Below are 15980 nucleotides of genomic sequence, written 5' to 3'. Positions count from 1 at the left end.
GCTCCAAACTTGCAAAGATAAATTCTAATGCAGTGCGAGCTCATTTCTAGGGTTTTGTATACTTCTCTTCCTGCGTATCTCTCAATCGATCGAGCGTTTCATTTGATTCTAATCGGTATGTACTCGCTGCTCTTCCTCTCTCTTTGCGCATTAGTTTCACCCGTTTCTCCAACCCGCCTGTGGAAGTCCGCTTGATTGGTCGTAATTTGAGTAGTTTGACGAATTTTGCTGTTTTCCACTCAAGTTTTGGAATGCCCTCATCGGCATGATAGATTCTTCATATGTTGTTCTTCTGATATACCTTTTCCCTAGAACAATTGGAGCTCGCTCTTCGTAATACTTTTTGGGGGGAAGATAGAGCTTCGTACTTGCTTGGTGTTTCCTTTTCGTGGTCGAGAAAATTGATTTGAAGGTAATTTGAAATATGCTGCTTGCTTCAAATTGTTGGTTTTTCTTTCCGTCGTTTTTAATGAAAGGCTCAATTGGGCGGATTCTAGAATCGATGTTATGTTCGTCTAGCGGATCTTGCTTTTCCGAGTTTCATTGTTTTATTGAAAAAAACATATTTTTTTTTTGGGTGTAGTTGTAGGAATTCCTTACTTTCCTGTCTCCTTTTTGCTTGTGTTGTAGAATTCTTTTGTGACTACATTTGTTATGGTGCATGCCCTTTCTTGTTTACGCTTTCTTTGCCCAGTAATTGTATCCCACATTGATACTAGTTGGGTTCATCCTATATTGCAGTATGGACTTGTGATTCCGCGTAACACCGTGTTGCAGAAAAGTAGACATTTGTGTAAGTTGAGGCACATATTAGATAAAAAAGAATTATGGAGGTACAAACCCTTTGATATTGCATAAATGTCCCTTTGATATCTTACTATGCCATGCATTACATGCCCCCCCATGTTACATGCCATCCACGGAGGTTCATTGACTCCTAGTCCCCGTCCAGGGGAATGTTGTAGTGAAGTTCTGGAATTTCGTCAATTTTGATATGGTGGTTGTGGTTGGCTTGTGCTGGAAATGCATCGAAAGAATCAAAATGAAGCCCATACCGGAAATTGCTTGAAGTTGTCTTGTGCTGATTTCTTTGGGCGGACTGAACCTTTTGGAGGGTTTCGTTCCTTTGTTTATTTGCGGTTGTTGCTTGAGTTTGGGAAGCATCCACGAGATAAAAAGAGGGCTTTTATGCCATCTTAGTGAGACTATTGTTCATCCATTTGGTTTGGCATCCGCTTAAAACAAATAGACGATGGGCTAGAGCTGTCTGTTTGAACGTGTTAGTATCCTTCAATTTGAGGTCATTCAATGTCAGTTTCGTAGGCTTGCGTTCAGATCCGTCCATTGTGGGTGGGCTTTCTAACGCAAAGTGGTGTCGTACTAACCTACCGAACAATGAAACTGAAGAAATCAGAGACATGGTTAACTTTTTTGTGCAACTATTCTTGTTTTTCCTTTTGCCATGGAGTACTTTAGTGGAATTTAAATTTTGATGATCTTTCTTTCTTTTCTTTCCTTTCTGAGTCCTTTTTTCATATGTCACTTACTGCCTCTTTTATTCGGTTCTAGTCTCTCCTAAACATGTCATTGTCAAAGCTTAGTAGAAGATATCTTCTGTCAGCAAACCTTGTTAAGATACCACATTCACCTCTTGGTTCTCAGTAAGTATACCCCTACTGCAGAACTTTTGAATCAGCATATTTTAGCCACTTGTGTGATGAACATGTCAGAAAACTTTTCATAATTGCTGAATTACAAATTTGCCAACCTTTCCATGAGCAAAAGGAAAAAGAGGACTAACTTCAAGACTCTGCTTATCATCATCATCATCATCATCATCATCATCATCATCATCATTCCATTCCCTATTGATTGCAAATTGTGATTGTTGTATAGGTTCAAACATGGGATTCCTGGGCTAGGTTTCTGTCATGCACGATCTGTCTCTGGATGTGGGCGACCTTCTGTTAGCGATGTATGGTGCTTAGTACGAAGATGCAGATTTAGTACCTGGTCAACTAACAAGTCTTATGAGTTTCCAAATGGTTCTGTATATAGTAGGAAATCCAGTTCTATATTCAGTACCCATCGCTACTATGCCTCGCATGCTTCTTCCACAGAACAAAAATCTCGAAAAATGCTTCTATACCTGACAGCTCTGGTCCTCGCAATGGTGGGAAGTAGTTATGCGGCTGTACCTTTGTATAGGAGATTCTGTCAGGCTACTGGGTATGGTGGCACTATTCAACGACGTGAGGTCAGATTTGAGCTTTTCATTTGTTCATTGCATGATGTACTCTGTATTTTTAGTTTATATTTCTTTTGACAACTCTGGCTGATCATGAATTGACTCTGCTATGTTTAGACTGTCGAAGAAAAAATTGCCCGACATGCTAATGATGGGACTGTCACCACAAGGTATGGGTCTATTGTTGAGTGTTCTGCTTGGTGATTGCGAAAGTTGCTTCTACCTCAGGGTGGTTTCTAGTGATCTTTGTTGTGCCAGAGAGCCTGTTTATCATTTTGCATAGCATTTCAGTTTCTGATTCTTGCTGGTAGGATACTTGGCTGGGTTTCAGGAAATACTTTTTCTTGAAACAAGTTATATAAGGCATTGTGGTTTTTAAGATCATTTTATGGTCTCCGGGGGTAGGCTTCCTCATCATTGGAGGAAGAAAAAGAAAGGGAGGGAGGTTTTTAGGGCGGTTTGTGTTTTTAAGATCATTTTATGGTTTCCGAGGTAGGCTTCCTCATCATCAGAGGAAGAAAAAGGAAGTGAGGGCGGGAGATATTGTCCTTCTGATCATTCTGTCGGCATAATGGATGAGAAATTACATACCAATAGCTAGTTTACTTACTCCAATACTGTTTTTAGATGCACATAGAGGTTTTTATTATTTATTTAATTTTTCAGTCTATTCTTAGTGTATTGCTTATTTTGAGAATATGGATTTTGCCACAGGGAGATTGCGGTGCAGTTTAATGCTGATGTGGCTGATGGGATGCCATGGAAGTTTACTCCCACCCAAAGAGAGGTTTTTCATTTCAAGATCATTGCCTAGGATGCTCTGTTCTCATAAGTTGTTTGCCCATATCAAAGGGACAGAGGCAACATTCTTGACTTATTTTTGCAGGTAAGGGTCAAGCCTGGAGAAAGTGCTCTTGCATTTTATACTGCTGAAAATCGCAGTTCAGCACCAATAACTGGCGTTTCCACATACAATGTTACTCCCATGAAGGTACTGCTGGCTAACATTCATTGCCCCAATAAAATGGACGCTTCATGTACTTTTTCGACTAATACCAGCCATCTGTGAATGTGCATCATTATCTCTAAATCTGTTAATACTTTGCTCATTGGGGTGATTCATCCAGCAGACAACTTAAGTGTGAGAGCATGTCCATCAAGGTTGCTTTACCCTTGACAATTGAGGTTTGTTCTGGCTAAATTTGTCTAACGTGTTGCAGGCGGCAGTTTATTTCAACAAAATACAGTGCTTTTGCTTTGAAGAGCAGCGGCTACTTCCGGGAGAACAAATTGATATGCCTGTAAGTATGATATTCCTGGTCTTCTGATACTTTTCTAAGATGGACTTTAGAGACAATACAAATTTTTAACAGTGGATGCGTTCTCATATATGCAGGTGTTTTTTTACATCGACCCTGAGTTCGAAACCGATCCTAGAATGGATGGCATCAATAACTTGGTTTTGTCATATACATTTTTCAAGGTATCTGAGGACTGATTGACTTGTGTTTACAGCAAAACTTGACAAAGTTTTGGACGGCAGTTACTTCGACAAAAGGCAGCTAGCTGATTTAGAGAATGCCAAGTAGACTGGCTTTAAGCTTGGACTGGCATAATCTATTGTAAAACATGAATGTTGTACCCCCACCGGCAATCTGTGGATTCACTGCGGAGTTAACGTGGAACCAACATTGTCGCTGGCATTCTTCTTACCAAAAGAGCTACAATAACAAGGTTGACTTTCATGTTTCGGAATGCGATTTTAGTGTTATCGGACATGACATGCCGTCTCATATTGTTTTTCCAAGTGGTAGAAAAAGAGCTCGTGCTTGTACTTGACTTTCTGGACCATAGAACCCTATCCTCCAGCCTGAAGGTCAATTACGATTAACACAAAATTGGGGAATATGTATTGAAGATATTGACAACACAAATTCTCTACAGCAGCATTGTCCTTGGATACTATTGATAAATGAGTAGACTGCGAAAGAAGCAAATCCATGACCACATGGTAGACCACTTTATAAAATTTTTTAGTGTTGGGATTGATGATCCTCATAATTTTGCAAGGTCTCAAAGCAAGGAATTTTCCTATTTCAATTAGTCGGATCCTTCTCAATCGACCTCCACAGTTTTGTTCCGTATTGTTCTATGCTAATCTCGAGTCGTGTGACTATTCGACTACGCCTATACAAGCGCAGTTTTTGCGATGGACTAACCGTAATCTCTTGAGATGCTTCCAGGAGATTATGGATCTTTAAGATCATGAAAGAAAAATATGGTGCCAACCCAGCCTGGTCGCCCAGGATGTTAAATGAGTGTTACATCCATACGTCCTTGTTCCTTGTTGGAAAAGCAACCTGCATAAAGCGATTTCCACAAACGGAAAACCTTGATAGAAGATTTCCCTCAATTTGACAAACAAGCATGAGATCCAAGACAAAACATTGACAATTCTATTGTGAATGAAGAGAGTTGTCTTTGATCATCATTATCACATAAAAAACTACTTAAGCTTTCCCCATCTTGCATTAAAGGAAACTTGGGGGTCCCCAAACTTCAAAAGGAAGCATGCGCGGCACTATATCAGTTGGTTAATTTTTCGATTCTCGACCTAACTAGAAATAGACACGCCTCTTCTTATCCCATTTCATAGTAAAAGCCAAAAAGGGACACTCCAGACCAGCCCTTCCCTCAGTCATCTTATGCGTTTCACGGTTGGATAACGGCTCCATCAAGAAAACTTTGAGAACCGGATATGTAAACGACATGTGGTTCAAACTTTCGCTTCTTTGGACCAGTGTCATGGCTGCAATTAGTGCAGATCGCAGTCGGCATAACTTGACTCGGATTTTTGTTCGTGCTCTACCGATTCGCGCGATTGTCATAAAACATCGTGGATGCGTAAAGCTAGAGATGCAGAACGGTCGCCATGGCCAGTATACGAAAGGTTACCCCGTCCCGTGAGCTTTTGTATTCCAATTGCAAACAAGTTCATGTTTGAGCCACTCACCCATGCTTCGGCTCGCATCTTATCTGGTCTGTGGGGTTAGTGAAGAGTCGTATCATCTAACTGGAGTTTACCCATTGAAGGTAGAGTTCCTAGTCATCTAAAGTAGCATAAATAATTTGTTAACGAGTGCTTCAGGGGTACTTATTAAACAACTGTACTGATTATCTCAATAGTATTTACTACATAACTTGGTCTCACGCCTCACCCCTGCATAATCAACTTGAAAATACTTCCAGATGCATTGCGAATACAATTTGTTATCACTCATTTAGTACGTTGTTCAAATGGAAAGTAAAAATTCAATGAGACGGAGTTCTGATTCGGGGAGCGAGCTGTGAAAACTTTAACTTCAAAAAGCAGAACAAAACGACTAGTGGAGATCTGAAGCAACTGATAAGAAGAGTATATGTTGAGAGGGAGATTCAATCAGACAGGTTGGTGGAAATGAAAGGCACTGCAAATTCCTGAAGAATGCTGGTGATATGGCAACAGACATGAATGAGCTCCTCCAGGACAAGTACCAATCTCCAAACTTCCTCCAGGCCTCTCCTCTATATATTTCACTCCGATTCCCTGGCATCTCAGTCACATCCAAGCCAAGCACATGGAGAAACCACATGCCCAATCTGCACTTAAGGTTGTTGGTTATTTGCTGTCATGTCCCTTTTCTTGTCCTGATTATTTTAACGCTCTATAGCCGATGCCGATACTGATTGGCTTTCCTCTTTGTTTTGGCGATACTAAGAAATTTGTGAAGGTAGGCTCGGAGTCTGCTCTTCCTTGGAGTTCCGCTGCCAGTGCCAGAGGAATGGTGAGTAAAAATGAATCTACACTTCTGGAAGAGCAAGTTCTGTCTTTCAGGGACATACTCTGGTAGTATCCACTGCCTGACTCCGCGCGAAAAGCGTGTGCAGCAGAGAAGCCTAGTTGCGTATAAACTATGACGACACTACACACATGGTCTTCCAGTCTAAGTTGACCTTTCGGTTAATTGCTTGATCATTTACTGCTTGCCGGAAGACATAGACGACACTGCCACACTTATGATGTCAGGACGACATACCATATTGCAAGTCATTTCTCCAATCTGTTCCAGATAATCGACATAAGAGATCTGCTTTACAATGCCGAGTAGTTTGCGAGCAGACATGAACAGGAAAAATTGAGCGCTCGATGCTTACTTTCGCTTTTTATGTTTATTGAGTCTGCCTCTCGATGTGCTCCATGATATTCTGAGCATGTCCAGTGTCCACCTCCTTCTAGAAATTGATGTTTTGCTGTATCTTAGAGTCATCCTTCATCATAACTCTCTTTGCTAGCTGTCAATCACCCAGCTTACTGAAAGAAGAGAACAAACTGATCAAAGTATTACTTTATATCCACAGGCAAAGGATGAAGTCAAAGAGCAACTTTCTGCTGATAAATCGAAGGTAAAATCTCTTTTCTGCATTTCAACTCTCTCTAGGTCTCTCAATCAACAAGGCTGCATGTTCCTCTTTAGGCTACTCAAAAGCCTTCTGCAAAAGAAAATACCAAGCCTGTAGATGTGAAACTCCACACACAACAGAGAGCTGCCAAACGTGCGATGTTCAATTACTCGGTGAGTCTTCATCGTTCATCCATCATGACATCATGCGCATGTAGTGTGTGTATCAAGTGGAAGTCGATTAGTGCTCTTGATCAATAGAATAAAGATTTCAATTGAGTAAGTCGTTCTCTTTAAGTTTTCTAATGGGGCACCACAAGCAGGTTGCGACCAAGCTGTACCTCATGGAGAAACAGAAGAAACACGAAGAGAAGTTGCAAAAGGTGTAGAAAGGAATTGAGATGGTATCTGACAAGTTCCAGATCTTCATGAAATGCACTTCCACTTCTAATATGAATTTATCAATTAGCAGATGATCGAAGAGGAAGAGATACGGCTGCTGAGAAAAGAGATGATTCCCAGAGCCCAGTTAATGCCCTTGTTCGACAGGCCCTTCTACCCACAGAGGTAAAATTTCAGATCTTGCCCAAATCTGGATTCACATTGTCATACGAGTGTGATCGGTCTCGAGAAGCACGAGCTTCAGAAAGAATAAATAGGATCGCTCTCTCTAGAAAACGCAGAACAGGGCCTAGACAATGACAGCTACTTGGGGAGCAGGGACTAAATTCTTAACCAGGTTCTTGTTGTGGCAGATCGAGCAGGCCCTTGACCATCCCTAGAGAGCCGGCATTCCGGATGTTGAGCAGCAAATGCTGGACCTGCATGTATTGCACCCATCAGCTCTACAGCTTCCATCAGCATTGTCACCCCTTGAAGCCCATCAAGTGACAGACAACGTGTGCGGCATCTTTTTTCATTGCACTAGCCATTATAGAAACAGCCTCAGGTTTCCACCCCCCCACCTTTTGGTTCTTCCTCTTGAGTGCAAATAAGCCATTTGCTCCGCCTGCGTCGCGGGTTTTCCCCAGAGGGTTTTCGAGAGCATAGTTTATATGGTTTTGCAAGTGTACCATAGAAGCATTTTGGTGAGAGAGAGAGAGAGAGATGACTCGTTACAGTCAAAATAAGTCTGTATCATATGGGATTTGCTTCATAAATGTCATCCTTCAGATCAAGGATCAAACAGCAGCAGATTAGGACACTGAGGTGGACGGTACCGTGATTGCTGTTAGTTATATTCATCTCCTTAACCAAAACGAAAATAGGTTTCAAGAGAAATAAATTGGGCAAAGTAGGAAATAAGACTGCTCATTTCTTGAATAAATTCTTTGAATGAATATGCCGAATCAATAATGTAAGCGTAGATTATAGCAAAGAATAGAATGGATATCGAATTTGGAATTGGCATTGGAATGACGAAAGCCATTTTATCTTCGTAACATCGTATTGTGCTCATAACGAATTGCCATTTTCGTTTCGTATCCGAATGAACTGGAACTTTATTCATAGATTAGAAAGCAATTTGCTTTTTTTTTTTTTTAACTCTTCCATACTAATTGGAATTCTTTTATTCTTGACCACCAGCGACTATCAAATTTTGAAGTGAAATCTTTGAATGACATGCTTTTTTTAAAGGACTTTGCTAACATAACGGTCTTTTAATTAAAATTTGATTTTTATTAAAGGATTTTGCTAGCATAACGGTGCTTAAGATTTGATTTTTTTTCTTGATGTTTAGCACCTAAAATATTCAAAGTCACATTAATGTTAAAATTATAGTCGTTTAAATTTATTCAATTTCACTCCTAACTTTTCTTAAAATTTAGGTTATTTATTTTTTTGTTGATAGTTATAAGCAACTTCCAAAACTTACTCTCCAAATTTGTCGCTGGATGATCAGGTTTGATAATTGTGTTACTGCCCGATTAGCTCCGATGTATTAGGAAACTAGCTAGAAAAATTCTAACGCAAGCATGAGCACGAGCTCAAAATAGGAGTTCCTAGTGTTTCATTGACTTAAAATATCATATTAATGTTAACATTCAAAGTCAATTTCTTTGAATTCATTCATAAACTTTTTTATATGGGCTAGATAGTCATAGGGCTGTCAAAAAAGCCCATGCCGAGTTTAGGGTATTTTAGGGTTGGGCCATGGTCTTCTTCGAGGAAGGGTCAAGTGCTGGGTTTTTCGACCATTCGGGTAGAGTCGGGAACCTTTATTTTCCTTTTTTTGTTGTTGAAATTCTTCCGATTTGAAAAGTACGAGCCTTAATCTCCATTGATCACACCTTCCTCTCTACAATTTGAAAACCACGAGCCCCGACTCTAACTTCCGCAATCGACGGCCCAAGCTCTCCTCTTTGAACCAGGTCAAGTCGGACTCCACAATCTCCACTGATGACAACTCCAACTCGGCGGTTGTCATCGGTGGAGATCGTGGATTGCTGGGATAGAGGATGCGAGGGCCAAAAAAAAAAAAAAAACCACAAAAACTAGAAATCGTGGAGTTGTCATCGGTGGAGATCGTGGAGTGCGGTATCGTGGTAAAGCCCTACAGTGATATGAAATGTCGAAGAACGATGGCAAGGTCGATTTGCGCTTTCGAGGATGAGTATGGGTTGATTGCGTACAATAATAAGAATAATGACATTTTGAGCAACCCTCTTTTTGGATTTTTTTTTAACTTGGAGGACGATGAAGAGGTTCATGAATCATGATGATTGTGATCAGGAAGAAGTGGATGGTCACGCCAATAAGAAAGAGGGACTTTGAGCTTGTTTGTCTAGGCCATTGTTAGTGTTAGGTCCAATTCAAACTTGACCCCAATAGCTGCGGCCGTGGATGGTAGTGTTAGGTCCAATTCAAATTGGGAGATTAAAAAAAAAAAAAAAGTGTAACCCGACCGGCCCGACCTGAAGATTTCAGACATATATAATTCGATATTGGAACGAGTTAGAGCTCGGCGTCATTTAGTTTTGGGTCGCGTCGGGTATCGTGTATACCCAATCCGATTCGCGCATTGACACCCCCAAATAGTCATAAGCAATTTCTCAAACTCATCCTTGAAATTGTGGCCGGGCAGCTTGGATTGATAATTGAGTCACTGTCCGGCTAGCTCTAATGTCTCGAAAGACTAGCTAAAGAATAATTTCTTTATTTGGGCCGAATAGTCATTAAAAAAAAAAAGTTTTCCTTAATACTCTTTAAAATTTGCAGCCGAATCATTTGGTTCGATAACCGAGTCACTATCCGGTTGGCTTTAATGTCCCGAAAGACCAGTTTAAAAATAATTTCTTTATTTGGGCCGAATAGTCTAAAAAAAGTTTCCCTAAATACTTATTGAAATTTAAGGCCGAATCATTTAATTTGATAACCGAGTCATTGTCCGGTTCGCTTTAATGTCCTGAAAGACATTAAAATTTCTAGTTTTTCATTTACTCCCAAAACATTAATGTTAATATTCAAGATCGTTTCAATTTGTTTGCACCCATTCATAAATTTTATTAAGATTCAGAATAATTTCTTTTTGTACTGGTTGGGCCGGATAGCGGTACGATCCTAAAGTCATCCAAGACCGGACCGGTCGGTTTATAAGGCTCATTGTGCGGTTCGCTCCAAACTAGCAGAGTTAAATTCTAATGCAGTGCGAGCTCATTTCTAGGGTTTTGCATACTTCTCTTCGTGCGTATCTCTCAATCGATCGAGCGTTTCATTTGATTCTAATCGGTATGTACTCGCTGCTCTTCCTCTCTCTTTGCGCATTAGTTTCACCCGTTTCTCCAACCCGCCTGTGGAAGTTCGCTTGATTGGTCGTAATTTGAGTAGTTTGACGAATTTTGCTGTTTTCCACTCAAGTTTTGGAATGCCCTCATCGGCATGATAGATTCTTCATATGTTGTTCTTCTGATTTACCTTTTCCCTAGAATAATTGGAGCTCGCTCTTCGTAATACTTTTTGGGGGGAAGATGGAGCTTCTTACTTGCTTGGTGTTTCCTTTTCGTGGTCGAGAAAATTGATTTGAAGGTAATTTGAAATATGCTGCTTGCTTCAAATTGTTGGTTTTTCTTTCCGTCGTTTTTAATGAAAGGCTCAATTGGGCGGATTCTAGAATCGATGTTATGTTCGTCTAGCGGATCTTGCTTTTCCGAGTTTCATTGTTTTATTGAAAAAAACATATTTTTTTTTTGGGTGTAGTTGTAGGAATTCCTTACTTTCCTGTCTCCTTTTTGCTTGTGTTGTAGAATTCTTTTGTGAGTACATTTGTTATGGTGCATACCCTTTCTTTTTTACGCTTTCTTTGCCCAGTAATTCTATCCCACATTGATACTAGTTTGGTTCATGGTATTTTGCAGTATGGACTTGTGATTCCGCGTAACACCGTGTTGCAGAAAAGTAAACATTTGTGTAAGTTGAGGCACATATTAGATAAAAAAGAATTATGGAGGTACAAACGAGTGGTAGACCAATTGATTCATTGCTAGAGAAGGTCCTGTGTATGAATATCCTCTCTTCAGATTACTTCAAGGAGCTGTATCGTTTGAAGACTTACCATGAAGTGATTGATGAAATCTACAATCAAGTTGATCACGTGGAGCCATGGATGACCGGAAACTGCCGTGGTCCTTCAACAGCATTTTGTCTTCTGTACAAGTTCTTCACCATGAAACTCACTGTCAAACAAATGCATGGTCTCTTAAAGCACACAGATTCTCCTTATATAAGGGCGGTAAGTGCAGTCTTGCCTTGCTTCCGTTTTATATCTACTTGCTGAATTGTTTCTGGATCAGCACTATGGAATATTGAACCATGAGCTATTTGGATTCTGATGGTTCAGAGATCTTGAAGATTCTTCACACATGTTTTTATTTGCTGCATATTTTTCCAATACCCATTGTCCATATCTTGGGCTGTTTTCTTTTAGTTAAGTAGGCAGAATTTACAGTAAAGTTTCAATAAGATGCTTTTGAAGGGACAATCACCATTACAGAGAAGAGCCTTGTGGAGGATGATGTCAGTACAAGTTCATAAAAAGATTCATCATAAGATCTCCAAATTAGGCCAACTGCTTAAATATTCGGTACCAGTTAATGCTTTTACTAACACATACCACGTGCGAACCTTCAGTTTTTAGTGGGTACTACTTGTGAAAATGACGCCTTCTTTGAAAATTCTTATGGTCTAACAAGAACATGATTGCTAGAAGCATAGCAAACTCCAAACCACTAGATGAATGGGCATTTTCATGTCTACCTTCTGCTTAATTATGAAAAAAGATGTCTGATTCTTCACCTTTATGTCCATGCAGCTTGACTTGGCCATATTTTGCAGAAATCAGCTTGTGTGAATCCCAATTCCCTTTGTTCTTAAATTGTGCATAAGATAACCCAAATTGCTTGATGAACTATTCAGCGATAAATTTCGCTTTTACCCCTGAAAATCTTCGCACATTCTGATTCTCATGGACTCCCTGTAGCTATTGAAAATGACAACTCAAAGATGCAGAATCATTCCTACCAAATTTTGAAAATTCCTCATGAATGTGGGAAACTGAAGCAGAAGGTCTCTTTTACTGGGGAAGTAATTAGAGCGTAAGCTTCCGTCATCCTTAGAAACTCTCTATTTGGTTAGAAATGTAACTAACATGTTGTTTCAATGTGGAAAGGTAATGCCTAAATTGGCTCCTCTCTCTCTCTCTCTCATATGGTATTCTGGAAGTGCATATAAGAAAAGATGATGTATTAGAATCAGGAAAGACAAGAACACATGAGGGATATTTAACTTTGGAAGGGATATTAGGTCTTCCATGTATTTACGTATTGGGCCTTTTAGCTTTGGTGAATGGGACCCTTACAAAATTTTCCCAGTTTTTTCTTGCTGTAAGTTCTTCCGTTTGCTTGGAGGAAGGGCTTACATAAAAAAAATGCATATGCATAATTGTGGCTTTCCAAGAAGCCCTCTCAATTTTAATGCCCTCACTCTATAGTCCGCCACAGCTCTTCATTTTACGTTAAAGTAGACTAGCCTGCATTTCACATCTAGGTTAGCTAACAACATGAGAAATTCGTACACGTCGTCACAATGCTCTTTCTTCTGCAATCCTATTTTATGTTGCTGTTAGCCTTTTGTTATGCATATGCTGGTGCTCACATTTCCAGAAACTTTGCAGATTGGATTTCTGTACTTGAGATATGCTGCGGATCCTAAGACCTTATGGAGTTGGTGTGAGCCATATGTTAAAGATGATGAGGTACCTGCAACTTTGCCTTGACTGTTTATGGTTGTTTTGTATAGTATGCTGAAGCACTTCTTCGTGTTAGGATGTTATGTTTAGTAAATGCAGAATGTAAACATGGGCAACTTAAGCCAACTTAACTATTGGAAAGAGTGTTATTACAAGATGTCATAGTTTTATGCTAAACAGCTTGAGGAGCTTTTGGTTCTGTTGGGATGAATTAGATACTGCAGCATGTGGCTCTGCGCTGTCGTCTGAAGCGGACAGACTGGTTTTCTGTGTATTGATAGTTCATTGCTCACAAGATACTGAAAATTTTGATGTTAAGTTCATTCCATTCTATTGGATAACTAGTTGGGTTCCTAAAGTCTGACTCGCCTATCTGAGGCTCTTACATAATTACAAATATCCGTTGTCTTCAACTTTCCTTATTTGTGGTGAACCCCTAATGTTATGAAGTTGTTTGCACCAATCAAATTTTCCTGTAACAAAACAAATGACTTGCACTATTCTTAAATTTATTTTTCAGTCTATCTGCTTCCTGAGAATGTTTTGGGAAACGTTATTATGATGGTCACATGTTGCAATTAAGGTTTATCGCATTACTTTTGCATTTCTTTATATTGTTCTCTTTTATCTTTTCCCTTCTCTTTAGTGTTGGTGCATCTGATGAGAGCAGTCTCTCAATTTATTTTTGCTATATCTAGAGCTAAGATCTGTGCCTTTTCTATCTTTGTGTGATCTCTTTCCTTTGGAGGATCAATGATCTGTGTTACACTTTTTTTTCTTTTTTTCACTTGGTTCATTACTTAGTGAGAAGTACTTTTGGTTTGAAAATGTCTGAAACAGTCATCAGAAAGCAGCTAGCCGAGCATTGATTTTGGTGTGGGTGGGTATGATGCCCAACCATTGATGGATCCAATCTGGAACTGGGAAATGTAATATGAGGCGAGTACATATTTGAAATCTGAAGTCCCCTTGCTCAAATTCTCTCTTGCAGGTGCTATGACTCATGTGAATTTGGTAGTATTTTCTCCGTTGCTGTTTGACATGAAATAACTTTTTTGAAAAGAAGACTTATATGTAGTCTGAGAATGCTATTCTGGATGTAGTTCTCCGATTAACTTTTGTTAGGACTAAATCTATTATTACCGCTTTGTGTTCTTAGGAACTGTATGGTTTGTGGTTTTCACTAGGAAGAATTATTTTCTGGATGGTCATGTGGACTTTATGGTTTTGATATAATTACATACTGTTGACTGGGGATTGTTTTTAGGAATTTTCTCCAGGATCAAATGGGCGAATGACCACAATGGGTGTGTATGTGCGCGATTTGCTTCTTGGACAGGTAAGCTGTCCCAATCTCTAGTTTGCTTTCTGATCATGAGTGTGTGCTGTTTTCTATGGGGACCCTCATTCTGTAACTCTTGATTGATGGAAAGTCATATCTATAATAGATTCCGAATGAGCCAAAGTTGTTTTTTCGCTGACCTGAGTGTGATAGAAGGTATATAGTTGTTCTTTTTACATAGATTGATAGTACTTTTTGCCAGTCAGCACATGTAATCTTGCAGTTATCCACTCTACTTATTTGTTTGGTGTTCACCTTTGTGATCTGTTTGGCTGAGCAATGTTACTGGTAATGATTTGTACACTGACCATTGGATCAGGATAGCGCATGCTTTAACTCTGTCTTGGTCTCTTTCTCATATTTTGATATTTTCGTTGAGTCTCTAAAGCAATATCATGACAAATGCATTGTTTCTGCTGCAGTACTATTTTGATACTCTCTTTCCTAGAATTCCCGTCCCAGTTCTGCGGCAGATTGTTGCTAATCTTGAAAAGATGAAGCTTCCTTCCAAGCATTCTGGTGTGACAGGGGATACGACTCGTCATGGGTCTGAGGAGACTGCTCGACGACCACCTTCTGTGAAAGCTTCTCTTTCTGTGTCTTTCGGTCAGAGGGCTCCTCATCGAGCATCGACTAGAGATTCCTCCCCTGTTCGTCGCACCTTACCAGTACCTCCTTATGAAAAAGGTGGTGGCGATGATCTGCGAAGATCTCCTAGCCGTCGCAGCCAGAGCCGTGATGATCGAGAATATCCAGAGAGGGACACACAATTGGATAGAGACCGAGATAGGGATCGCGATAGAGAGAGACATCGCAGTGAACGTGATCGAGAAAGGGAGAGGGATCGCGACTATGGCCGTGATCGAGATCGTGAAAGGGAACGAGACCGAGAAAGAGATAGGGACAGGGATCGTGCACGTGATACATATCGGGATCGAGATAGAGAGAGATTGAGGGATCGCGATCGAGAACGGGACAGGCGTGATTCGGACCGTAGATCCAGGTATGCAGAGAGAGAAACCAGAGCGGATTATGAGAAGCGCAGCAGGGATTCTCGGAGGAGCAGGAGCCGGAGTCGAAGTCGGAGCAGAAGCCTGAGTCAGAGTTTGCGAGATGGCAGCGCACATCTTGACCGTAATCATCACAGTCCACAGAAAGACGGAGTCAAGGAGAAGACCACTGCATCTCTGAATCTAGCCAAGCTGAGGGATCTGTACGGCGACGCAAGCGATCAGAAAGGAGGTTCTACTATGGAAAGGATTCCAAGAGGGAATAGTGAAGGTGAAGAAGTTATTAGACTTGGTGGATCGACTTGGAAGTAGATTCAATGCACTTGGACCCTCGGCAAGGGTAATCTCGCCGACTCATCTCGAGCAAACAGTTCCTATTGATTTATTCTGTTCTCTCTTGCACTCTTTCCAGATGCATTGAAAGAGCACTTGCAGTTGCATTGAAAGAGTTAAAAATTGCATTTATGTATAACTAGTCTTTGCTTTCTTTGGCTGAGTTTTCCGTTGAGCTATATAAACTTTATAACAATGAAAATGAATCATGGTCGTCAATATCTTAGTGTTATCATTGAAGATGATATTTCGATTTACTTGCCTCGAGTAAGTAGCCCTTTCTTTTAATCGAAAACTCGACTACGAAAGTCCTAAAGCCGCAACTTCCGCGGCCGTGTGGGCAAAGAAGGGGCTCGAAATGTAT

At 40.3% G+C, this 15980-nt stretch overlaps 3 protein-coding genes across 11 annotated transcripts; all 3 read left to right on the top strand.

The window, feature by feature from the left end:
• LOC115745393 (pre-mRNA splicing factor SR-like 1) lies at window positions 1-15596 on the top strand. 8 transcript variants are annotated; one of them, XM_048283470.1, is made up of 6 exons: window positions 1-115; window positions 10614-10713; window positions 11043-11416; window positions 12857-12937; window positions 14199-14270; window positions 14696-15596. In XM_048283470.1, exons 3-6 carry the CDS (start codon window positions 11129-11131, stop codon window positions 15593-15595), a joined length of 1341 nt encoding a protein of 446 aa, XP_048139427.1. In that variant the 5' UTR covers window positions 1-115; window positions 10614-10713; window positions 11043-11128; the 3' UTR covers window position 15596. The 8 variants fall into 8 exon arrangements, 6 of the variants coding, with proteins under 6 accessions (XP_048139427.1, XP_048139426.1, XP_048139430.1 ...); XR_007199453.1 differs by lacking the exons at window positions 1-115; window positions 14696-15596 and adding exons at window positions 10305-10416; window positions 13772-13870; XR_007199454.1 differs by lacking the exons at window positions 1-115; window positions 14199-14270; window positions 14696-15596 and adding exons at window positions 10305-10416; window positions 12164-12278; window positions 13772-14192.
• On the top strand, window positions 1302-4008 carry LOC115731687 (cytochrome c oxidase assembly protein COX11, mitochondrial-like). Its single transcript, XM_030662368.2, has 7 exons — window positions 1302-1661; window positions 1897-2257; window positions 2366-2418; window positions 2963-3035; window positions 3135-3239; window positions 3469-3549; window positions 3645-4008. The coding sequence occupies exons 1-7, from the start codon at window positions 1582-1584 to the stop codon at window positions 3744-3746; spliced, it is 855 nt and encodes a 284-aa protein (XP_030518228.2). The 5' UTR covers window positions 1302-1581; the 3' UTR covers window positions 3747-4008.
• On the top strand, window positions 5836-7852 carry LOC115731686 (protein TPX2). 2 transcript variants are annotated; one of them, XM_048283481.1, is made up of 7 exons: window positions 5836-5898; window positions 6007-6072; window positions 6647-6691; window positions 6772-6861; window positions 7011-7070; window positions 7160-7254; window positions 7443-7852. In XM_048283481.1, exons 1-7 carry the CDS (start codon window positions 5866-5868, stop codon window positions 7576-7578), a joined length of 525 nt encoding a protein of 174 aa, XP_048139438.1. In that variant the 5' UTR covers window positions 5836-5865; the 3' UTR covers window positions 7579-7852. The 2 variants fall into 2 exon arrangements, with proteins under 2 accessions (XP_048139438.1, XP_048139437.1); XM_048283480.1 differs by having other exon boundaries at window positions 5838-5898; window positions 6763-6861.
• Window positions 15597-15980: the final 384 nt, after the last annotated feature.

Source organism: Rhodamnia argentea, chromosome 8, assembly GCF_020921035.1.
Source record: "Rhodamnia argentea isolate NSW1041297 chromosome 8, ASM2092103v1, whole genome shotgun sequence".
NCBI classification, from domain to species: domain Eukaryota; kingdom Viridiplantae; phylum Streptophyta; class Magnoliopsida; order Myrtales; family Myrtaceae; genus Rhodamnia; species Rhodamnia argentea.
The sequence above is the reverse complement of the archived record's forward strand: the minus strand, read 5'-3'. Positions and strand labels throughout refer to the sequence as shown.

Bases quoted from the DNA above. Each gene is read 5' to 3' on its own strand.
- LOC115745393 (XM_048283470.1), top strand. From the start codon at position 11,129: ATGGAGGTACAAACGAGTGGTAGACCAATTGATTCATTGCTAGAGAAG. The intron at 12,938-14,198 runs GTACCTGCAACT...GATTGTTTTTAG, and splicing joins CATATGTTAAAGATGATGAG to GAATTTTCTCCAGGATCAAA. The intron at 14,271-14,695 runs GTAAGCTGTCCC...TTTCTGCTGCAG, and splicing joins GCGATTTGCTTCTTGGACAG to TACTATTTTGATACTCTCTT.
- LOC115731687 (XM_030662368.2), top strand. From the start codon at position 1,582: ATGTCATTGTCAAAGCTTAGTAGAAGATATCTTCTGTCAGCAAACCTT. The intron at 3,036-3,134 runs GTTTTTCATTTC...TTATTTTTGCAG, and splicing joins TTACTCCCACCCAAAGAGAG to GTAAGGGTCAAGCCTGGAGA. The intron at 3,240-3,468 runs GTACTGCTGGCT...AACGTGTTGCAG, and splicing joins ACAATGTTACTCCCATGAAG to GCGGCAGTTTATTTCAACAA.
- LOC115731686 (XM_048283480.1), top strand. From the start codon at position 5,866: ATGGAGAAACCACATGCCCAATCTGCACTTAAG. The intron at 5,899-6,006 runs GTTGTTGGTTAT...GGCGATACTAAG, and splicing joins ATGCCCAATCTGCACTTAAG to AAATTTGTGAAGGTAGGCTC. The intron at 7,071-7,159 runs GTGTAGAAAGGA...ATCAATTAGCAG, and splicing joins ACGAAGAGAAGTTGCAAAAG to ATGATCGAAGAGGAAGAGAT.